Source organism: Apodemus sylvaticus, chromosome 22 (assembly GCF_947179515.1).
Source record: "Apodemus sylvaticus chromosome 22, mApoSyl1.1, whole genome shotgun sequence".
In the NCBI taxonomy this organism is placed as follows: Eukaryota; Metazoa; Chordata; class Mammalia; order Rodentia; family Muridae; genus Apodemus; species Apodemus sylvaticus.
In genome coordinates this window covers 59,231,242-59,249,393 of record NC_067493.1, presented here as the reverse complement: position 1 = coordinate 59,249,393, position 18,152 = coordinate 59,231,242, and the positions used below count along the sequence as shown (strand labels likewise).

Below are 18,152 nucleotides of genomic sequence, written 5' to 3'. Positions count from 1 at the left end.
AAGTACCAGCAGTTTTCCTGAACTCAGCATTAAGCCACGGGGGCGGGGTAGGGCACCCAAAAACTTCTTGTTTCCTAAAATCTCTTCAACTGTTAATATTCTGAGCACCCTTCCACTTGTAGGGCAGATTAATAACTCCACTGCAAGTTAAGTAATGGCCTGTGTATGCTACCTACCTTAATTCCAGGAGGAAGAAGTGCCTACTGAGTGCCCCAGAAAAAGGAGGACCTGGCAGCTGAGCAATGCAAACTGTAATGGTGGGTCCTTTCTGGGCCTGGGCGGGAAGACAGATTTGTAAGGTACTGGAACAGGCAAAACGCCACCGAAATGCAAATCCCTGAGGATTCGGAAATGGTCTAGCTGTAGACCTGCAATCTGGGCCCGGAACCACGCAACTGTTTACCTTCAGCAAGCTTAAACTCAATGGGAGATGCTCATGTCACTCAAGACACACTGGCCAATCAGACACTTCAGACAGACCTGCCAGTCACAGAGGAGGACGGTTTTTCCGGGTGCGAAGAGGTTTGTTCCATTTAGTTGCTGAGCCTGCTTGAGTGGTTGGCAGTGCTATCCTCTGATACCTGATGGGTGCTGTGAGGGGCAATCAGGAAAGCGCTGAAGTGGCAATATGGTGAGTACAGGGTCACTGCCAAGTACTGGGAGATTAGCATCGGGAGCTCATTTTTCAGCATTAAGTGTTGGATCTTTCTTGGGTGCATATGGGAACCAGCAGCCATATACTGCCACCTGTAAGGCCCCCTGTGGTCCTAACTACTCCCTGTACCCAGGTTCTTTTCTTAGGCTTTTCTTCTTAGTTAGCTTCTTTGGGTCTATGGAGTATAGTTTGTAAATCCTGTACTTTATGGATAATATCCACTTTTAAGTGAGTACATACTGTGCATGTTCTTTTGGGTCTTAATTCCGTATACATTCTTTGGTTGACTAGCATTTGGGTCGTTTCCAGTTTTTGCCTATTGTAAAGAAAGCTGCTATGAACATAGTGGCACAGATGCCCTTGTGGAGCATCTTTTAGGTATATGGCTAAGAGGTGTATAGGTGGGTCTTAAAGAGAAAAATAAAAGAGAGTGGGGAGACCAAAATGTCTAGAAAGGGAAGAACCTCTGGGAGGAAGCGGAGCCCAGCCCTTGGGATGGCTTGAATGTTCAGGATAGGGACAGGCTATGTCACGTAGGGACTGAGGGATCCTGGAAGAACCTGGAGGCTAGGTCTGCCTTTGTTATGGAAAATATACACCTTACTCCCTTGTCCCAGGGTCTGAAATGAAACACCAAAATATTGTAAGCTATTTCCCAACTTCTCTTTTATTATATTTAGTGTATCTGGATTCATCTTGAGGTCTTTGATCCACTTGGAAGTGTGTTTTGTACACAGTGATAAATATGGATCTATATGCATTCTTCTACATGCAGATGTACTGTTAGACCAGAAACAATTGTTGAAGATGATTTCTTTTTTTTCCATTGTATGATTTTGCCTTCTTTGTGAAAAATCAAGTGTCCATAGTTGTGTGGATTTATTTTAGGGTTTTTGATTCGATTCCATTGATCAACCTGTGTTTCTATTCTAATATCATGTAGTTTTTATTACTACTGTTCTGTAGTACAGATTGAAATCAGGGATGATGATACCTACAGAAGTTCTTTTATTATACAGTATTGTTTTAGGTATCCTGTTTTTTTTGTTTTTTGTTTGTTTGTTTGTTTGTTTTTGCTGTTGTTTTTCCATATGAGTTGAGAATTGTTCTTTCAAGGTCTGTGAATTGTGTTGGAATTCTAGTGGGAATTGCATTGAATCTGTAGATTGCTTTGGTAAGATGCTAACAACTAGCCTCACTCGTTTTGGGGTTCTAGAGAATGGGAGGATTGTATAGGTGCAAACTCAGAGTCTCAGGCAATGATGCAGTTCCAAGTTAGCTGACAGGTGATTGACTTATTGCTGTTCTGAAACTGTTCTTGGAGACAGCTTTCAGTCTCTTCCCCTGCCCCCCATCTCTATCTCTATCGCTTTCAGGTTTTTCTTCTCTCTGAGTTCACCTCAGTCTTGTATTAGTTACAAAACTTTTTGTTATACAATAATACATAAACAAAAGCCTTTTTATAATTTTCCTTCATTATTCTTTCTGAAAAAGTATATGTAACTATGTCACTGGAAAACATAATGCACACACAAAGTCACAGTTAAGTGTCTCTTCTAAAGTAAGTTATACATTGCCGAGCAGTGGTGATGCACGCCTTTAATCCCAGCACTTGGGAGGCAGAGGCAGGTAGATTTCTGAGTTCGAGGTCTATAGAGTGGTCTACAGAGTGAGTTCCAGAACAGCCAGGGCAACCCTGTCTCAAAAAGACAAAACAAAAACAAAACACACAAAAAAGTTATACATTAACTTTTGTCTGTCAGAAAAAGCTCCAAATCACAGGCCATCTGGGCATAAACTTGTGGTTACAGCATTATGAGAATATAAAGGAGCTAAACGGGTCAAGGTAATGTTAATATTTTTAACTTGTCAAAATTTGCAAAACCTCTGTATTAAGCTCATCAAAGTATCCGTTTCTACCATGCTTTTCAAACTCTTTTCGAAATGATGTATTAATTTCTCTTACAGCTTCCCCCAGGACTCCTGCACAAGCCTGAATTTTATCTCCTAGAACTTGTAACCTAAATTCCTTAGGCAAACAATGCCATGGAGTCAAATCAATATGTATCATTCTTTCCAGGAAGGCAATTCACTAATCCAAGGACGCCCTCACAGGGTCCATTTCTTCTATCCATACTTTTATCTTTTTTATTATATTTATATCTTGCAGTTTTCAGTTGGGGGTTGTCCTGATGCTATTTGTGTTCTGATGTTAATTCTGCTTCCTCAAAAGAGGTTGCCTCTGACATGCACGCCATCCTGTACTCAGGTGATCTCATATGAGCCTTCTCTCCATTTTAACTGGTCAATAAAAGCTAGAGCCTGTGATTGGGCAGTGGAGAGGAAAGCTGGGACTGGAGGTTTGAGAGTGGGGGCAGGTAGAGAAGCAGAAGAGGATAAAGGGGAAGGAAAGAGGACTGAAGAAGAGGAGTAGTAGGAAGCCATGCTGGATCAGAACCATGAGGCCAGATGAAACCACAAGCTGTAAGGTGTCTTACAGCTGGAGCATAAGTTAATAATAGTGTTATGTCTACCCAGTCTAGGCTTATAGCTTATAATTATAATAACTGGATTGTGTGTTTATTATATGGGCTTATTAGGGTTGTAAATTCCAGCAACAGTTTTCCCCAATAATATTTCTGGATTAAATTTTTTATTAAATAAATTAATTTTTTATTAATAGAGATCTTCACTCCTGGGGGCTCTCACCATTGCTCACTAGTCCAGTAGACCCAGCTCTTTCTTCCTCTTTCTTATGACTTATATTTTCTATGAACATCCATGTCCTTAGTGACCCAGGCCCAGTGTTGTTTTCCTTGATGTATTCAATGCTCTTAACTACTAAAATTTCACATTTCTCAAAATCATTTCCTACTTCAAATATTTCCTGATACAACATAATCATCATGAGTTGGCTAAACTTTCCCAGAGAACAATTAAGGCATTCAGACTCCACATCTAGAAACCTTTTTCCGTTATGCCTGGTTGACTCTTTGGCCAGGGATGAAGCACTTTGTTCTTATAGACATCAAAGCCATTTCCTTCTCTAGTAATGGCCTCAATCCCTTACCCAAAATTTTTTTACCAAAGTTATATTTGAGGACTACCGTGCTATTTAAAAAGGCAAAACAAGCTGGGTAGCAGTGGCACGCACCTTTAATCTCAGCACTTGGGAGGTGAAGGCAGGCGGATTTCTGAGTTTGAGGCCAGCCTGGTCTACAGAATGAGTTCCTGGACAGCCAGGGCTACACAGAGAAACCTTTCTCTTGAAAAACCAAAAAAAAAAAAAAAGCAAAACAGTCAAGAATGCAAGAAAGAGCAACACCATCTATACACATATTTCAGGTTGACCTTGCTTCTGAGGCCAAACACATCATGTTAATCCTACCAATCCATGATCATGGAAGATCTTTCCATCTTCTGATATCTTCCTCAATTTATTTCTTTAGAGACTAAAAGTTCTTATCATACATGTCTTTCACTGTTGGTTAGAGTTACACCAAAGTCTTTTGTATTATTTGGGGCTATTGTGAAAGGTGTTGTTTCCCTGATGTCTTTCAGAGTCCAATTGTCATTTGAATAAAGGAGGGTTACTGATTATTTTGAGTTAGTTTTATATCCATATTCTTAGTTGTAGGTGTTTTTTAGCTGGTTGAATTATATATACTATCGTATCATCTGTGAATAGCAATACATTGACTTTTTTCAAATATGTATCCTCTTGATCTCCTTTGGTTGTCTGATTGCTCTAGCTAGAACTTTAAGTACTATATTGGAAAGGTACAGGGAGAGTGGACTTCCTTATCTTGTCTTCCATTTTTGTGTTTGCTTTAAGTTTCTCCCCTTTAATTTGATGTTGACTGTTGGCTTTCTGTATATTGCTTTTATTGTGTTTAGGTATGTGCCTTGCATCCCTGCTCTCTAAGACTTATAACTTGAAGGACTGTTGGATATTGTCATATCTTTATTAGTATCTAATGAGATGATAATGTGTTGCTAGTATTTTATTATTTTTTCTATGCATGTTCATAAGGGAATTGGTCTGAAATTCTTTCTCTGTTGAGTCTTTGTGTAGTTTAGGTATCAAGGTATCTGTGTCCTTACAAATTGAGGTTGGCAAAGTTCCTTCTGTTTCTATTTGTGGAATAGTTTGAGGAGTATTGCTATTAACTCTTCTCTATTTCTGGAAGAATTGTGTGCTAAAACCTTCTGGCCTTGGCCTGTTTTTGGTTGGGAAACTTTTAATGACTGCTTGTATTTCTTTAGGGGTTATAGCAGTATTTATATAATTTATCTTATCTTAATTTAACAGTGGTAGGTGTTATTTGTCTACAAAATTATCCATTTTGTTTGGAGCTTCTAATTTTGTAGAGTATAGGTTTTTGAAGTAGGATCTAATGATTCTTTGAATTTTCTTAATTTCTGTTATTTTCTTTCCCTTTTCATTTCTGATTATTTTCATTTGAGTACTATCTTTATGCCTTTTAGTTAGTTTTTCTATCTTGTTTTATCTTTTCTTTTTCTTTTTCTTTTTCTTTCTTTCTTTTTTTTTTGGTTCTTTTTTTGGTTTTTTTCAAGACAGGGTTTCTCTGTGTAGCCCTGGCTGTCCTGGAACTCACTCTGTAGACCAGGCTGGCCTCAGACTCAGAAATCCGCCTGCCTCTGCCTCCCAGAGTGCTGGGATTATAGGCATGTGCCACCACCACCCAGCTTATCTTTTCTATCTTGTTGTTAGTTTTCTATCTTACTGTCTTCTAGATTTTCTCAACGAACCATATTTTGGTTTTATTGATCTTTGTTTTGTTTTCTTTGTTTCTGATTAAATAATTTCAGCCCTTGGTTTCCTGCTGTCTATTTCTCTTGTGTAGGTTTGCTTCTTATTTCATCTAGAGCTTTCAGATATGCTATTAAGTTCCTAGTATGGGATCCCTCCAGTTTCTTTATGAAGACACTTAGTGCTGTGAACTTTCCTCTTAGCAGTACTTTCCTTGTGTCCCATAAGGTTGGGTATGCTGGGTAATTCTTCATCTTCATTGAATCCTAGAAATTCTTTAATTTCTTTATTTATCTCTTTTTTAACATCGTGGTCATTGAGTAGAAAGCTGTTGAAGTTCCATGAGTTTGTAAACATTCTGTTGTTTTGTTGTTGTTGAAGTCCAGTTTTAATCCATGGTGATCTGATAAGATCCATGGATTACTTGAGGCTTGTTTTGTTACTGAGTAGATGGTTAGTTTAGGAGGAGAAGCCCTGATGTGCTGAGAAGAAAATATATTGTCATGTATTTGAGTAAAATATTCTGCAGGTATCTGTTAGTTCCATTTGATTCAAAACCTCTGTTAGTTACATCATTTTTTGTTTGTTTCTGTTTTAAGGACCTGTCCATTGATGAGATTGGGGTGTTGATGTTTCCCACTATTAATGTGTAGGATTCTATGCGATATTTAAACTTTAGCCATATTTCTTGTATGAATGTCACTGTCTTTATCTTTGTAGCATAGATTTTCAAAATTGAGATGTCATTTTGGAGGATTTTTTCCTATGGTGCATATGAAGTACACTTTTCCATCTCTTTTGATTACTTTAGGTTGAAAATCTATTTAATTAGTAATTAGAATGGCTACTCAAGCTTCGGGGGTTTTTTTGGTCTCTTTGTTTAGAAAAACTTTTTCCAACCTATTACTTTCAGGTAATAACTATCTTTGTTGCTGGGATGTGTTTCTTGCATGAAGCAGAATGATGGATCCTGTTTTCACATCCATTCTGTTAGCCTGTATCTTTTTACTGTTGAATAGAGTCCATTGATGTTTAAAGATATTAATAAACAATGATCTTAGTTAATTTTTTTAATGTTGGTGGTTGGTTTTTTGTTTGTTTTTTGTTTCTTTATTTTGACTATGTGTATGTGTGAGACCTCTCCTTTTGGATTTGCTGTGTAATTCTTAATTTCTTGTGGGATGCAGGGATGGTCTAATATCTGAAAAAAATCCATCAATATAATCTATTATATAACAAGACTAAAAGAAAAAAATCTCATGATTATCTCATTAGATGCTGAAAAAGCCTTCCATAAAACTCAACACCCCTCCATGTTAAAAGTGTGAAAGAGATCACATACATAAACATAATCAACACAATATCCAGCAAGCCTGTAGCCAGTATCAAGCGAAACAGAGAGAATCTTAAAACAAATTCACAGCGGTGGTGGCACACTCCTGGAATCCGAGTACTTGGGAGGCAGAGGGAGGCAAATTTCCAAATTCGAGGCCAGCCTGGTCTACAGAGTGAGTTCCAGGATAGCCAGTATTACACAGAAACACCCTGTCTTGAAAAAACAAAACAAAACAAAAAAAAGTATGGTATTTAAAGTTCTATCCAAGATGGTGATATTGTTTAAATTTGGTTTTATCATGGAATATTTCTAAGGTACATGAAGGATGAATGACAAACTGCTTTGGAATTCCTGGAATGTAGCATACGTTTTAGCACAGCCATGATGCTTGTACCTTGGTAGAGTTTTGCTCTGCTTGTTGCTCTCCTATCTTTCTTAATCTAAGAAATGTATGAAAATTTCATAGAAGAATTCACCCCTCACTGTGCAGCATCTTTGGCCCTTGTAGTAGTAATGGTTGATCTCTTTTAGACATTGCTGCTGGAGCAGATTAATGATTCAATCTTCACTCTAGGAAGGAACTTAGAGATGTAGAATTGTCAGCAATGACCACCACCCTTAGAAAGCATTTGGCAAAAATAAAATTGTTAGTTAAGCTAGGTTAAGATGTTTTTACTACTTGCTCTGATCTGAAAAAAAATCTTAGGGAACAATTTGAAAGTTTAGAAAGGCAGAGACTTTTTAAGTTGTAGGATCAAGAACAATGGCAGCACTGGCTGATGATGTGACTGTCACTTAGGCTAGGCTGTTGATGATTGATTTCTTTCTTTTTTTCTGAGACAGGGTTTTTCTGTGTAGCCCTGTCTGTCCTGGAACTTATTCTGTAGCCTAGGCTTGCCTTGAACTTAGGAATTCGCCTGCCTCTGCCTCCTAAGTGCTGGGATTAAAGGCGTGCACCACCACTGCCTGGCAGATGATTGATTTCTTATACCCAGTTTTGCCCTCAGCTTCCTAATATGATTTAGTAAGCATTGCTGATTAGAGATGTGTATTCTGATGATTTGAAATAGATACAAGTTTTATATGTAAGTTTAGATTTGTATAATTTAAAAATATTATCATTAAATTGCTTTTAAAGATAAATAATACAATAATTAATCTTTTTTTGTAAATGCAGAGTGCTACCTGCCATTAAGGGAAATTTGACCCATCCAGCAGGTCCAGTTATTCCTGGGTCCCAAAGAGGCACTACCTGAGGGTCAAAAATGGGGGGAAGAGAGAAGGGAGGCCAAGCACACTAACAAAGTCAGTCAGTCTGGGTTGTGTCAAAGCCTCATTTAATGTCGGGGAGGTAAACGAGTTTTAAGGCTTACAGAGAAGGAATTGACCTTCACACAAGAACAAAGGAGGGAAGGGTGGCGACACCCCTAGTGATCGAAGCAGGAAGCGAGGAGGTCGTCCAGTGGGGACACCCGGAGTTAACTCGGGCATGTTAATGCAGGCAGGAACTCACACTCTTCTCGCACCGACAGCTCATGGGGAAGACTCTAGTTAACTGTTCTCATATTTTAGCAGCCACCACCTTAGGGCCATGAGTAAGCGTTAAATCTGAATAGCTCAGGACGGCTTCCCACAGAAATTGGCCAAGAATTCTTTACTTTGTTTACTCATACTTTGTTAATCTATCTGTAACAAGCTGCTTGATTATGAAGGCATGTGGGTTCTTGGGAGTACTTGTACTTCCCTTATGTTTTTTCTCATAACTTATTGGGGAACATACTCTTTTTTCACTGTCATGCAGTAGAAGAAAACTAGAACATAATCACATTGTAATTTTACACTCCTTGAAAGATTTTACTGGGATATATAAACTATGGGAAAAACAATTACCTTTTGTAACCTTGTTTCATATTTCAAAACTACATATGTATATATATAAAGTTTGTATGTGAATATGTTGGTGTCCTTCTTAGTACTGACCACCATTTGTTGCTTACATTGATTTAGTCTCTCCTGATTGTCAAAGCTGGTCTATTCTGGAAGAATGGAGGCAGAGTGGGGGTATGATCTGTGTGAGGGGTACTGGGAAGAGAGTGGTGCTTATATTGGGATAGAAATGAATAAATAAGTAAATAAATAAAAAGAATGTTTTGCTGGATACAGTAGTTTGTGCTGACATCTGTGGTCTCTGAGTGTCTGCAAGACATCTGTCTGGGACCTTCTGGTTTTTACCATCTCTGTTGAGAAGTCTCAGGTGCAATTCTGATAGGTACACCTTTATATATTTCTTGTCCTTTTTCCTTTTTCCTTTGCAGTGTTTAATATTCTTTCTTTGTTCCATACATTTAGTGTTTTGATTATTATTTGGTAGGAGGATGTTCTTTTCTGGTCCAGTCTCTTTGGTGTTCTGTAAACATCATGTATAGCCATTTCTTTGTTTAGGTTAAAGAAATTTTCTGCTATGATTTTGTTGAAGATATTTTCTGGGGCCATATATCTGGGTATTTTCTTCTCTGTCTCCTCACTGAGAATGATATTTTCTAGTTCCATCCATTTGCCTGCAATGCTCATGATGTCCCCATTCTTGATAGCTGAATAATATTCAATTGTGTAAATCAACTACATTTTCTTTATTCATTCTTCCTCTGTGGGACATCTGGGCTGTTTGTAGATTTTGACTATCACAGATAAGGCCGCTATGAACATAGTGGAACACATGCCCCTGTGATATGGTGGGGCATCTTTTCGGTATATGCCCCAAAATAGTTTAGCTTGGTCTTCAATTTCTTTTCAATTTTCAGAGGAACGTCCAGATTGACTTCCAGAGTGGTTATATGAGTTTGCAATCCCCCCAGCAAAAATCACATGCTCATCTTATTAGATGTTGAAAAAGCATTTAACAGAATACAAACCCATTCATATTGAGAGATCAGGAATCCAAGGTCCATACTTTAGCATAATAAAAGCAATATACAGCAAATCAACAGCCATTATCAAACTAAATGAAAAGATATTCATTTCATTTTTAAAGGCTTCTACAAGTTAATTGTATTTTTTCTGTATTTCTTTAAGGAATTTATTTATTTCCTCTTTAAAGCCTCTATCATCTTTATACAATGAGATCTAAGGTCATTTTCTTTCTCTGCTGGTGTGTCAGGATATGCAGGGCTGCTATAGAAGGGCAGCTGGATTTTGATGATGCTTTAGTGCCCTGGTTTTTATGGATTGTGTTCCTGTGCTGGCCTTTAGCTATCTGGTTGTCTCTGTTGTTACATATCCTGATAGGCCCTGGTGGTAGTGAGCCTCTTGAGACTGCAGGTAGAGCTAGTAGTCCCTAATGATAGCAGGCCTCTGGTTGTCCTGGGTGGCAGCAGGCCTCCAGAGAGAAAGGCTGAACTGTTGCCCAGAGTTTGCAGATCCCAGAATCAAAGTACTTTTTTTTAACAGCTGAGAAATATGCCATAATATGAATGTACCACATTTCTTTGTCCATTATTAAGTTGAGAGAAATCTAGCTTGTTTTCAGTTTCTACTTAGTATTATTAAAGCCCCTATGTACATAGTTGAGCTAGTGTTCTTGTGACAGGATGGAATGTATTTTGGGTATATGCTCAAGAGTAATATAGCTGGGACTTGAAGTTGACAAATCCTCAGCTTGAGGGCTGTCAGTTGTGCTATTAAGTTGCTAGTAAGAGATCTCTCTAGTTATTTTTTATGTATGCACTTAGTGCTACCAAGTGTTTGGTCATCACTACTTTCCTGGTATCCCATAAGTTTGAAAATGTATATTCATTTTCATGGAATTCTAGAAAATCTTTTATTTTGTTTTTTTATTTTTATATTCATCTTTAAAATTCTTTTTTTTATTTTTGTCTTCATCTTTAAAATTCTTTCTTTTTAATTTCTATCTTCACCCATTCTTTATTCTGTAGAGAGTTATATCGTTTCCATGAGTTTTTCAGCTTTCTTTTTTTTTGTTTTGTTTTGTTGTTGTTGTTGTTTTCGAGACAGGGTTTCTCTGTGTAGCCCTGGCTGTCCTGAAACTCACTCTGTAGACCAGGCTGGCCTCGAACTCAGAAATCCACCTGCCTCTGCCTCCCAAGTGCTGGGATTACAGGCGTGCGCTACCACCACCCGGCTTGTTTTTCAGCTTTCTTATGTTTCTGTTTTTCATGCTTTCTAGGTTTCATCCATGGTGGTCTGATAGGACACAGGGGGTTATTTCAGTATTCTTGTATCTGATAAAATTTGCATTGTGTTCACATATGACATTCATTTTGGAGGAAGTTCCAAATGTTGCTGTGAGTAGGGTATATTCTTTCGTTTTGGGGATGATTGTTCTGGAAATATCAGTTGGGCTCATTTCCATTTTAAGGTTTATTCGCTGGAAATTTTCTCTGTTTAGTTTTTATCTGGAGGACCTGTTCATTGGTGAGAGTGATTGAAGTCTGTGACAATCAGTGTAAGGATCAATGTATGGCAGAAATGTTTCTTTTACAAGCATAGGAGCTCTTATATATAGGTCATAGATGTTAATAATTGAAATATTGTCTTAGTACACTTTATTTTGAATATATAGAATCCTTCCCTATCTCTTTTGATTAATTTTTATTTGTCTATTTTATTAGATACTAAAATAGCTTAATTCTTAGGTACATTTGCTTGGAATAACTTTCCAACCCTGTACAGTGAGGTAATGTGTATCCTTGATTTTGGACTGTATTTCTTGTATGCAATGAAGGCTGATTCTGATTTAGCATCCATTCTGTTTACCTGTGTCTATTTATTGGAGAATTGAGTCATTGATATTGAGAGATATCAATAAACAGTGATTTTAAATTTATTTATTTGGAGACAGAGTTTCTCTGTGTAGCCTTGACTGTCCTGGCACTCATTCTGTAGACCAGGCTGGCCTTGAACTCAGAAATCCACTTGCCTCTGCCTCCCAAGTAGTGGGATTAAAGGTGTGTGCCACCACTGCCAGGCTCTGATTTTTAATTTTTCATATTTTGTTGCTGTTGGTTGTGATGGTTGTAGTAGTTGTGGTGGTAGTATGTATGTGAGTATGGTGTGTTTGTGTGCTTTCTTTTGGTTTTGCTGATAATGTGAAATTATTTATTTCCTTTGGTTCATTTTTGTAGTTAACCACCTTGGATTAGAATTTTTCCTTCTAGCACCTTGTGTAGGGCTGTTTAAACAGATAGTATTTAAATCTGACTTTATCAGGGAATATATTATTTTTTCCATTTATGGTGATTGAAAAATTTTGCCTGTACTAATCTCATCTAGCATCTGTAGTTTTTTAGAGTGTACACCATATGTACACTCCAGGTCTTGGCTTTCAGAGTGTTGAGAAGACATGTATAATTCAAATAGGTTTGCAAATATGTTTTTTGTTTTGTTTTGTTTGCTTGTTTTGGCTTCCCATTTCAGTTTTTCATATTCTTTCTTTGTTCTGAATGTTTAGTATTTTGATTATTATGTGGTAATGGGACTTTCTTTTCTGGAACAATCCATTTAGTATTTTGTATGCTTCTTGTACCCTCATAGACATCATATTCTTTAGGTGAGGAAAATTTTCCTTTATGAACTTATTGAAAATATTTTCCAGACCTTTGTGCTGATACACTTCTTCTTCCTCTATTCCTGTTATTTGAGTTTTTTCCCCAGAGTTCGTGAATATTTTGTGCCAGTAAGTTTTGAGAATTAACATTTTTGTTGCCTGATGTATCCATTTCTATTGTGTTTTCGATTCTTCCTTTTCTATTTTGTGGTTGAACCATGTTTCTGTAGTTCTTTGTTGCAATTCAAAAATTTTCATTTACAGGATTCTGTTAGTTTCTGCTTTCTTTATTGCTTCTATTTCTGCTTTTAGACCTTGAACAATTTCATGTGTTTGGTTTTTCTCTTCATTGTTTGATTTCATTTCCTTGATATCATTACAGGGCTTAGCATTTCCTCTTTAGGGACCTCCATCATCTTTAAATAGTTAGTTTTAAGGTCTTTTTCTTTGTTTTCAGCCATGTTAGAGTATTCGGGGCCTGCTGTCATAGAATAGCTTGGCTCAGTTGATGACATATTTCCCTGGCCGTTATTGATTATGTCCCTATGCTCGTGTGTAGGCATTTGCATTTGAGGTGAGTATAAAGGTCTAGGTGCTAATTTCTGAGGATTGTCTTGTATTCCTGGGAGTTTTCTTCCTGGGTTTGTTTTTAGTCTCTGGATTTTCAGAGTGTCTGTTGGCTAGTGTTGCCTTTTATACCCATCTGCTTTCCAGGTGTGTTCAAGGAAGAATGTTTGTGCTGTTGTAACCTGGAGTAAGGGGAGACCATGAAAATATGATCATAGCAGTGCAAAAAAAAAAGATATAGACAAGGGAGACTTGAGGCTGCCTCTGGTGTTCTAGTCCAGTGCTAGGATCTACTGTTAAAATTGCATCTGGGGTAACAGATAGTGGGGTAGGTCTTTGAACAGACACCTTAGTTTTCTGGTAAGTGGGACACGTACATAGCAGGCGTATCTGCCCATAGCACTTGGCTTAGACAGAGATGAGGAAGTAAAAGAAGGGCAGATGGAGATCATTTGTGGTATCTGTAAGAGGCATGGAAAGGAAGAGGAACCTTCCTCCAGTATTCTATTCTAGGGTTAAGAGCAACTGTGAGAGTAGGGTCTAGGATATCAGATAGTGTAGTAGGTCTTTTGACAGTCTACTCAGTCTCCTGGCAGGCATGGCCTGTTGGTTGAGAAGGGGTTCTCTGCCTTTTGTTGAGGACTCAGTTACAGATAAATCTGGAAGAGAAATGCAGATGGAAATGGACAGAAGTTACGGACATGGGGAGAGGAAGCTTCTCATTAAAGTAAACCTCAAGTATTGGGTCTCAAGTAACAGAATGGGGAAGGTCTGGAAGCATCCTACCTAGTTCCATACCCAATACCAATCCTATAATTCTTGTTTTAGCAACTGTGTAATATTTATAAGTCTGTCTTTGTATCTTTTATAAACAGTGACACCATGTATGTTGTGTGATTTTATTAATTATATTATATTGCTGTTCCTATGAAAAATGATAGACCTCTACCTAATTTCATCTTCTGAAAATTTACTATATCATGTCATGTGTTCCTTTTTAAAAGCCCCTTCAAGACCTGAGATGCTTTTGTTTAGAAGATTTAATCACAACAGGAGAGAAGTAAGTTAGAACAAAAAAAGGCACTAAAACAGGGATTTTTGCTGCCAGACAGAACCTGGAAGTATTCTTTCTCTTTTGGAAGAATGTCAAAAATATCAAGAATTGAGATGGCAAAGAGCATAGAGAACACTGAGCTGTTCTTTTTTTTTTTTTTTTTTTTTTTGGTTTTTTGTTTTGTTTTGTTTTGGGTTTTTTTGTTTTTGTTTTTGTTGTTTTTTTCGAGACAGGGTTTCTCTGTATAGCCCTGGCTGTCCTGGAACTCACTCTGTAGACCAGGCTGGCCTGGAACACAAAAATCCGTGGGCCATTGCCTCCCAGAGTGCTGGGATTACAGGCCTGCGCCACCACCGCCCGACTTGAGCTGTTCTTTTAGGACCTGTAACTTGAAAGTGATGCAGACATCGGAAGCTGAGGTTGTAGGATGTCAGTGAAAATAGACTTCATAAAAAATTTCTAGATATTTTGTGACAAAATGTTTCTTATTATGCCCATATCCTGAGAAATTGAGTAAGACAGAATTAAGAAATAGTGGACTAATTTCTTAGATGCAATAATAAATCTGTTTAATTGTTATTATTAGTGACTTATTCAGGATTACAGTGAAAAGAAGCAACAAGAGCAGAATCAAATACAAACTCTGATTTTTCAGATAAACAGCACCAGGTAGTTTCAGATGACACTTGGAAATGGCCTAAAACGTGTCCTAAGAGTAGCACTCCCTCCTGCTAACCTTTAAATTAGTAGAATGAGTAAGCAAAGGGAATTCGAGTCCCAGATAGAAACTTCATATAAAATGTATTGCAACTGTGGTCCTAGTGTGTGCTGTATTCCAACCCAATTTGGAAGCTGAACTTTGCAAGGTCATCCATGTTGTACTGGTTCTGGAAACAAGAAAGATGCAAAATTCAGAGTCATATATTTTTTTTCCTCTATGGTTTTTGTTCAGCATTGTTCTAGCTATCTATGTTTGGCAGAGTCAGAACCCCAGTTTAAGAAAAAAACAAAAACAAACAAAAAACTGTGAGTTCCTTGCATGAAGGTTTGAGTATGAAGCCTGAGTTGCATTTTGAGAACACAATATGTTGAAATACTAAGCTATGAGAGATCTGCCATGGAGAGATGGATATAGGAAATGGATTTACCTAAACTAATAGAAGTATGTGAGGTTGCAGGCATAGGACCATCTAAACCCTTTGAAACTGAAGCCCCATTGACTGAGACAGAGCCACAGGATTTGGTGTTTGGGCTCCTTGGTCCAGTCTTCTCTCACTGTGTACATATTCCTCTCTATTGAAATTGGAAAGGGTATTCTGTGCAATTGTATGCTGGGAAGATATCACTTCTTTTCAGATTTTACAAGTTATGGCAGTGGAGAGATTACTGTGAGTGTCAGAAGAGACTTTGGACAATTGGACCATGTACAAACTGTTGCAGACTATTAGGATCATTGAAGTTAAACTAAATGAATTTTCATCTGCGATGACCATGAGCCTATAGTAGCCAGAGGCAAAATGTAGTTGTTTGAATGAAGAAGCTTCTGCATAGATGATGTCTTTGAACTTTTGTGTCTTTCTTTAAGGACCTCACAGAAACTTTTCTAGGAGCCTTTTTACATTTCTTATTGGGAATGGGATTTGGGTATCTGTAGACTCAACCCATTTTCTGGTTGTGTGTGTGTGTGTGTGTGTGTCTACTGTGTTCTGATTGAAACTGACTAGTCAGCTTTTTTCTCATGCTGTCATCTCTTCATGACATGATAGACTCTATCCCTAAATCACATAAGAAACAGTAGAAGCAGTTGCTATTCAGTGCTAAGCTATTTTGTTATCCTGATGTTTTTACATTTTTTGGTTTTGTTATTTCTGAAGTTGAAGTTTCAATGACTTTTTCTATCTTTTTAATTCATTTGACTGATTTTGGCAGGGAAATTAGGGTCTTATTATATTCCTCTGGCTGTCCTGAAACTCATTGCATCAGTCAGGATGATATCCAACTCAATGAGATAACTCCTACATCTGCCTCCAGAATTCTGAGATCAAAAGCATGAGCTAATATACCCTCTCCCCTCTGTCTTTCTCTGTGTGTGTGTGTGTGTGTGTGTATTTGTCTGTCTCTCTTTGTCTCTCTCTCTCTCTCTCTCTCTCTCTCTCTCTCCTCTGTCTTTCTGTGTGTGTGTGTGTGTGTGTGCGTGTGTGTGTATTTGTCTGTCTCTCTTTGTCTCTCTGTTAGTTGGCATTTCTCTTGCAAGCCTATATACTATTCCAATGACACAGAAATGACGGGTGAACATTATTATTCAGTTTCCTTCTGAAATAATTTTTGCAATTAATTAATACTGCTGTGTCAAAAATCAGTGGGGCAGGACCAGAATTATATAAATATATTGACAGTGAGGCATACATTTAAAGTGATATTGGCATCATGATTTGTATTATACACCTGTATGGGATATTTTAGAATGCAGTGACCTATGATGATGTGTGTGTAAACTTCACTCCGGAAGAGTGGACTTTACTGGATCCTTCACAGAAGAGTCTCTACAGAGATGTAATGCTGGAGACCTACAGGAATCTCACTGCTATAGGTAAGACAGTGAATTTCCTTTCACCTTTTAAAATAAAAGGACAATTGTTTCTTTGGTATCATTGCTGTTCTGTGATTTCAATTGAGAATGGCGAATAATGAGGTAAATTAATCAGGTATGGGTCTAAGGTTCACTGGAGAAACTAACTTAAATTTTCCCCAATTTCCAATAATCTGTTATAAATTTTCTGTTACTATATTTTAGGCTACAGTTGGGAAGATGACAATATCAAAGACTATTTTCAAAGTTCTAGAAGACATGGAAGGTAATCTTTATGTGCAAGTTGGTTTGAATATGCCTCTGAAGCAATTTTAATGTTCCTTTGAAATTTTAAAGAACAGCAACAATATAAAAAAGCACAGCTTTAAGTATATCAATGATTATTAAATTCTCACAAAACCATGTACCTCAATTTGAGGTATCTGATTTGTATTTCCAATGCATTGTTGTAAGGAGGATATAATCAATGCCTTAATCAATACTAGCATTTGTGTCATAGCCCCATTCGATTATGCTATAGAAATGGTTATCAGTTTAATCCCATACCAGTTTGATATTGCAAAATGTATATGCAATGAATAGGTGATAAGTATATGTGGAAAGCCTTCTAATAGGTAAATAGCCCGTAGTAAAGCTGGTGCTACTTATATACTTGCAGTGACATTGCTAACTTTAAGTGAGAAGGGGATAGTTTATGAAAAACAAGAATGTTGTTTTGGAGAAATCTCAATCCCTTGCCTCAGGTCTATGATGAAGACAGTGTCAGCCTTTGTAAAATGCAATGTGGAACCCTTTCTCTTTCTTCTTTTAATAGAATAGGTATATTCTAAGTAACAATTAGTATAAACGTTGTGAGCATAGGGATATTGAAAGAAGCAATGTACTCCTCTCTCTCTTAGTACAATTAGAGGATATGTAGTAGTCTCCACATTGAGTAGAGTTTTTTAATGTGATGCTAGTTACACTTATTTGGTTTTCCAATTTCATAGGGTTCGTCTACAAACTCACACTGCAGAAAATCCCTACAGTACCAGGAATGTGGAAATTCTTCTATTTGTCCTGGTTCACATTGTAAATGTAGTATACAAATATATTGTATTCTACACTAAAGGGAAATTTATAAATGTTCTCACTGTGGTAAAGTTCTGAGCTTTTGTAATTTTCTTCAATAGGTGAAAAATTTCATCTAGATAAAGGATGCTATAAATGTGAGCAATATAATAAATTCAAAACAACCCATAACATAGGGGAATGCCATGAATGTAAACAAAGTGATTCCTCCTTACCATTAGACTAAATTGTAAAATTAATTTGTATAGATTGAAAGACCCATTAGTGTAATTAATGTGGTAAACCGTTTTCATGTGCCAATTGTCTTTGCAGGCATGAAAGAAGTCATAGTGGAGAGAAACCCTATGCATGTAACCAATGTGGTAAAGCCTTTTCATGTCATCATAGTCTCCAAATACATAAAAGAAGCCATACTGGAGAGAAACTCTATGAATGTAATCATTGTAATAAAGGCTTTCCATATCCCAGTGCTCTCCGAATTCATAAAAGGATACACAGTGGAGAGAAACCCTATGAATGTAAACAGTGTGGTAAAGCCTTTG

At 37.3% G+C, this 18,152-nt stretch overlaps 1 protein-coding gene across 1 annotated transcript; it reads left to right on the top strand.

Moving 5' to 3' along the window:
- Window positions 1-423: 423 nt before the first annotated feature.
- LOC127672521 (zinc finger protein 431-like) lies at window positions 424-18,127 on the top strand (the record flags this gene model as incomplete). Its single annotated transcript, XM_052167650.1, has 4 exons — window positions 424-522; window positions 16,413-16,539; window positions 16,744-16,804; window positions 17,923-18,127. Coding segments are annotated over exons 1-4 (492 nt in total), but the record flags the coding sequence as incomplete, so codon positions are not given.
- Window positions 18,128-18,152: the final 25 nt, after the last annotated feature.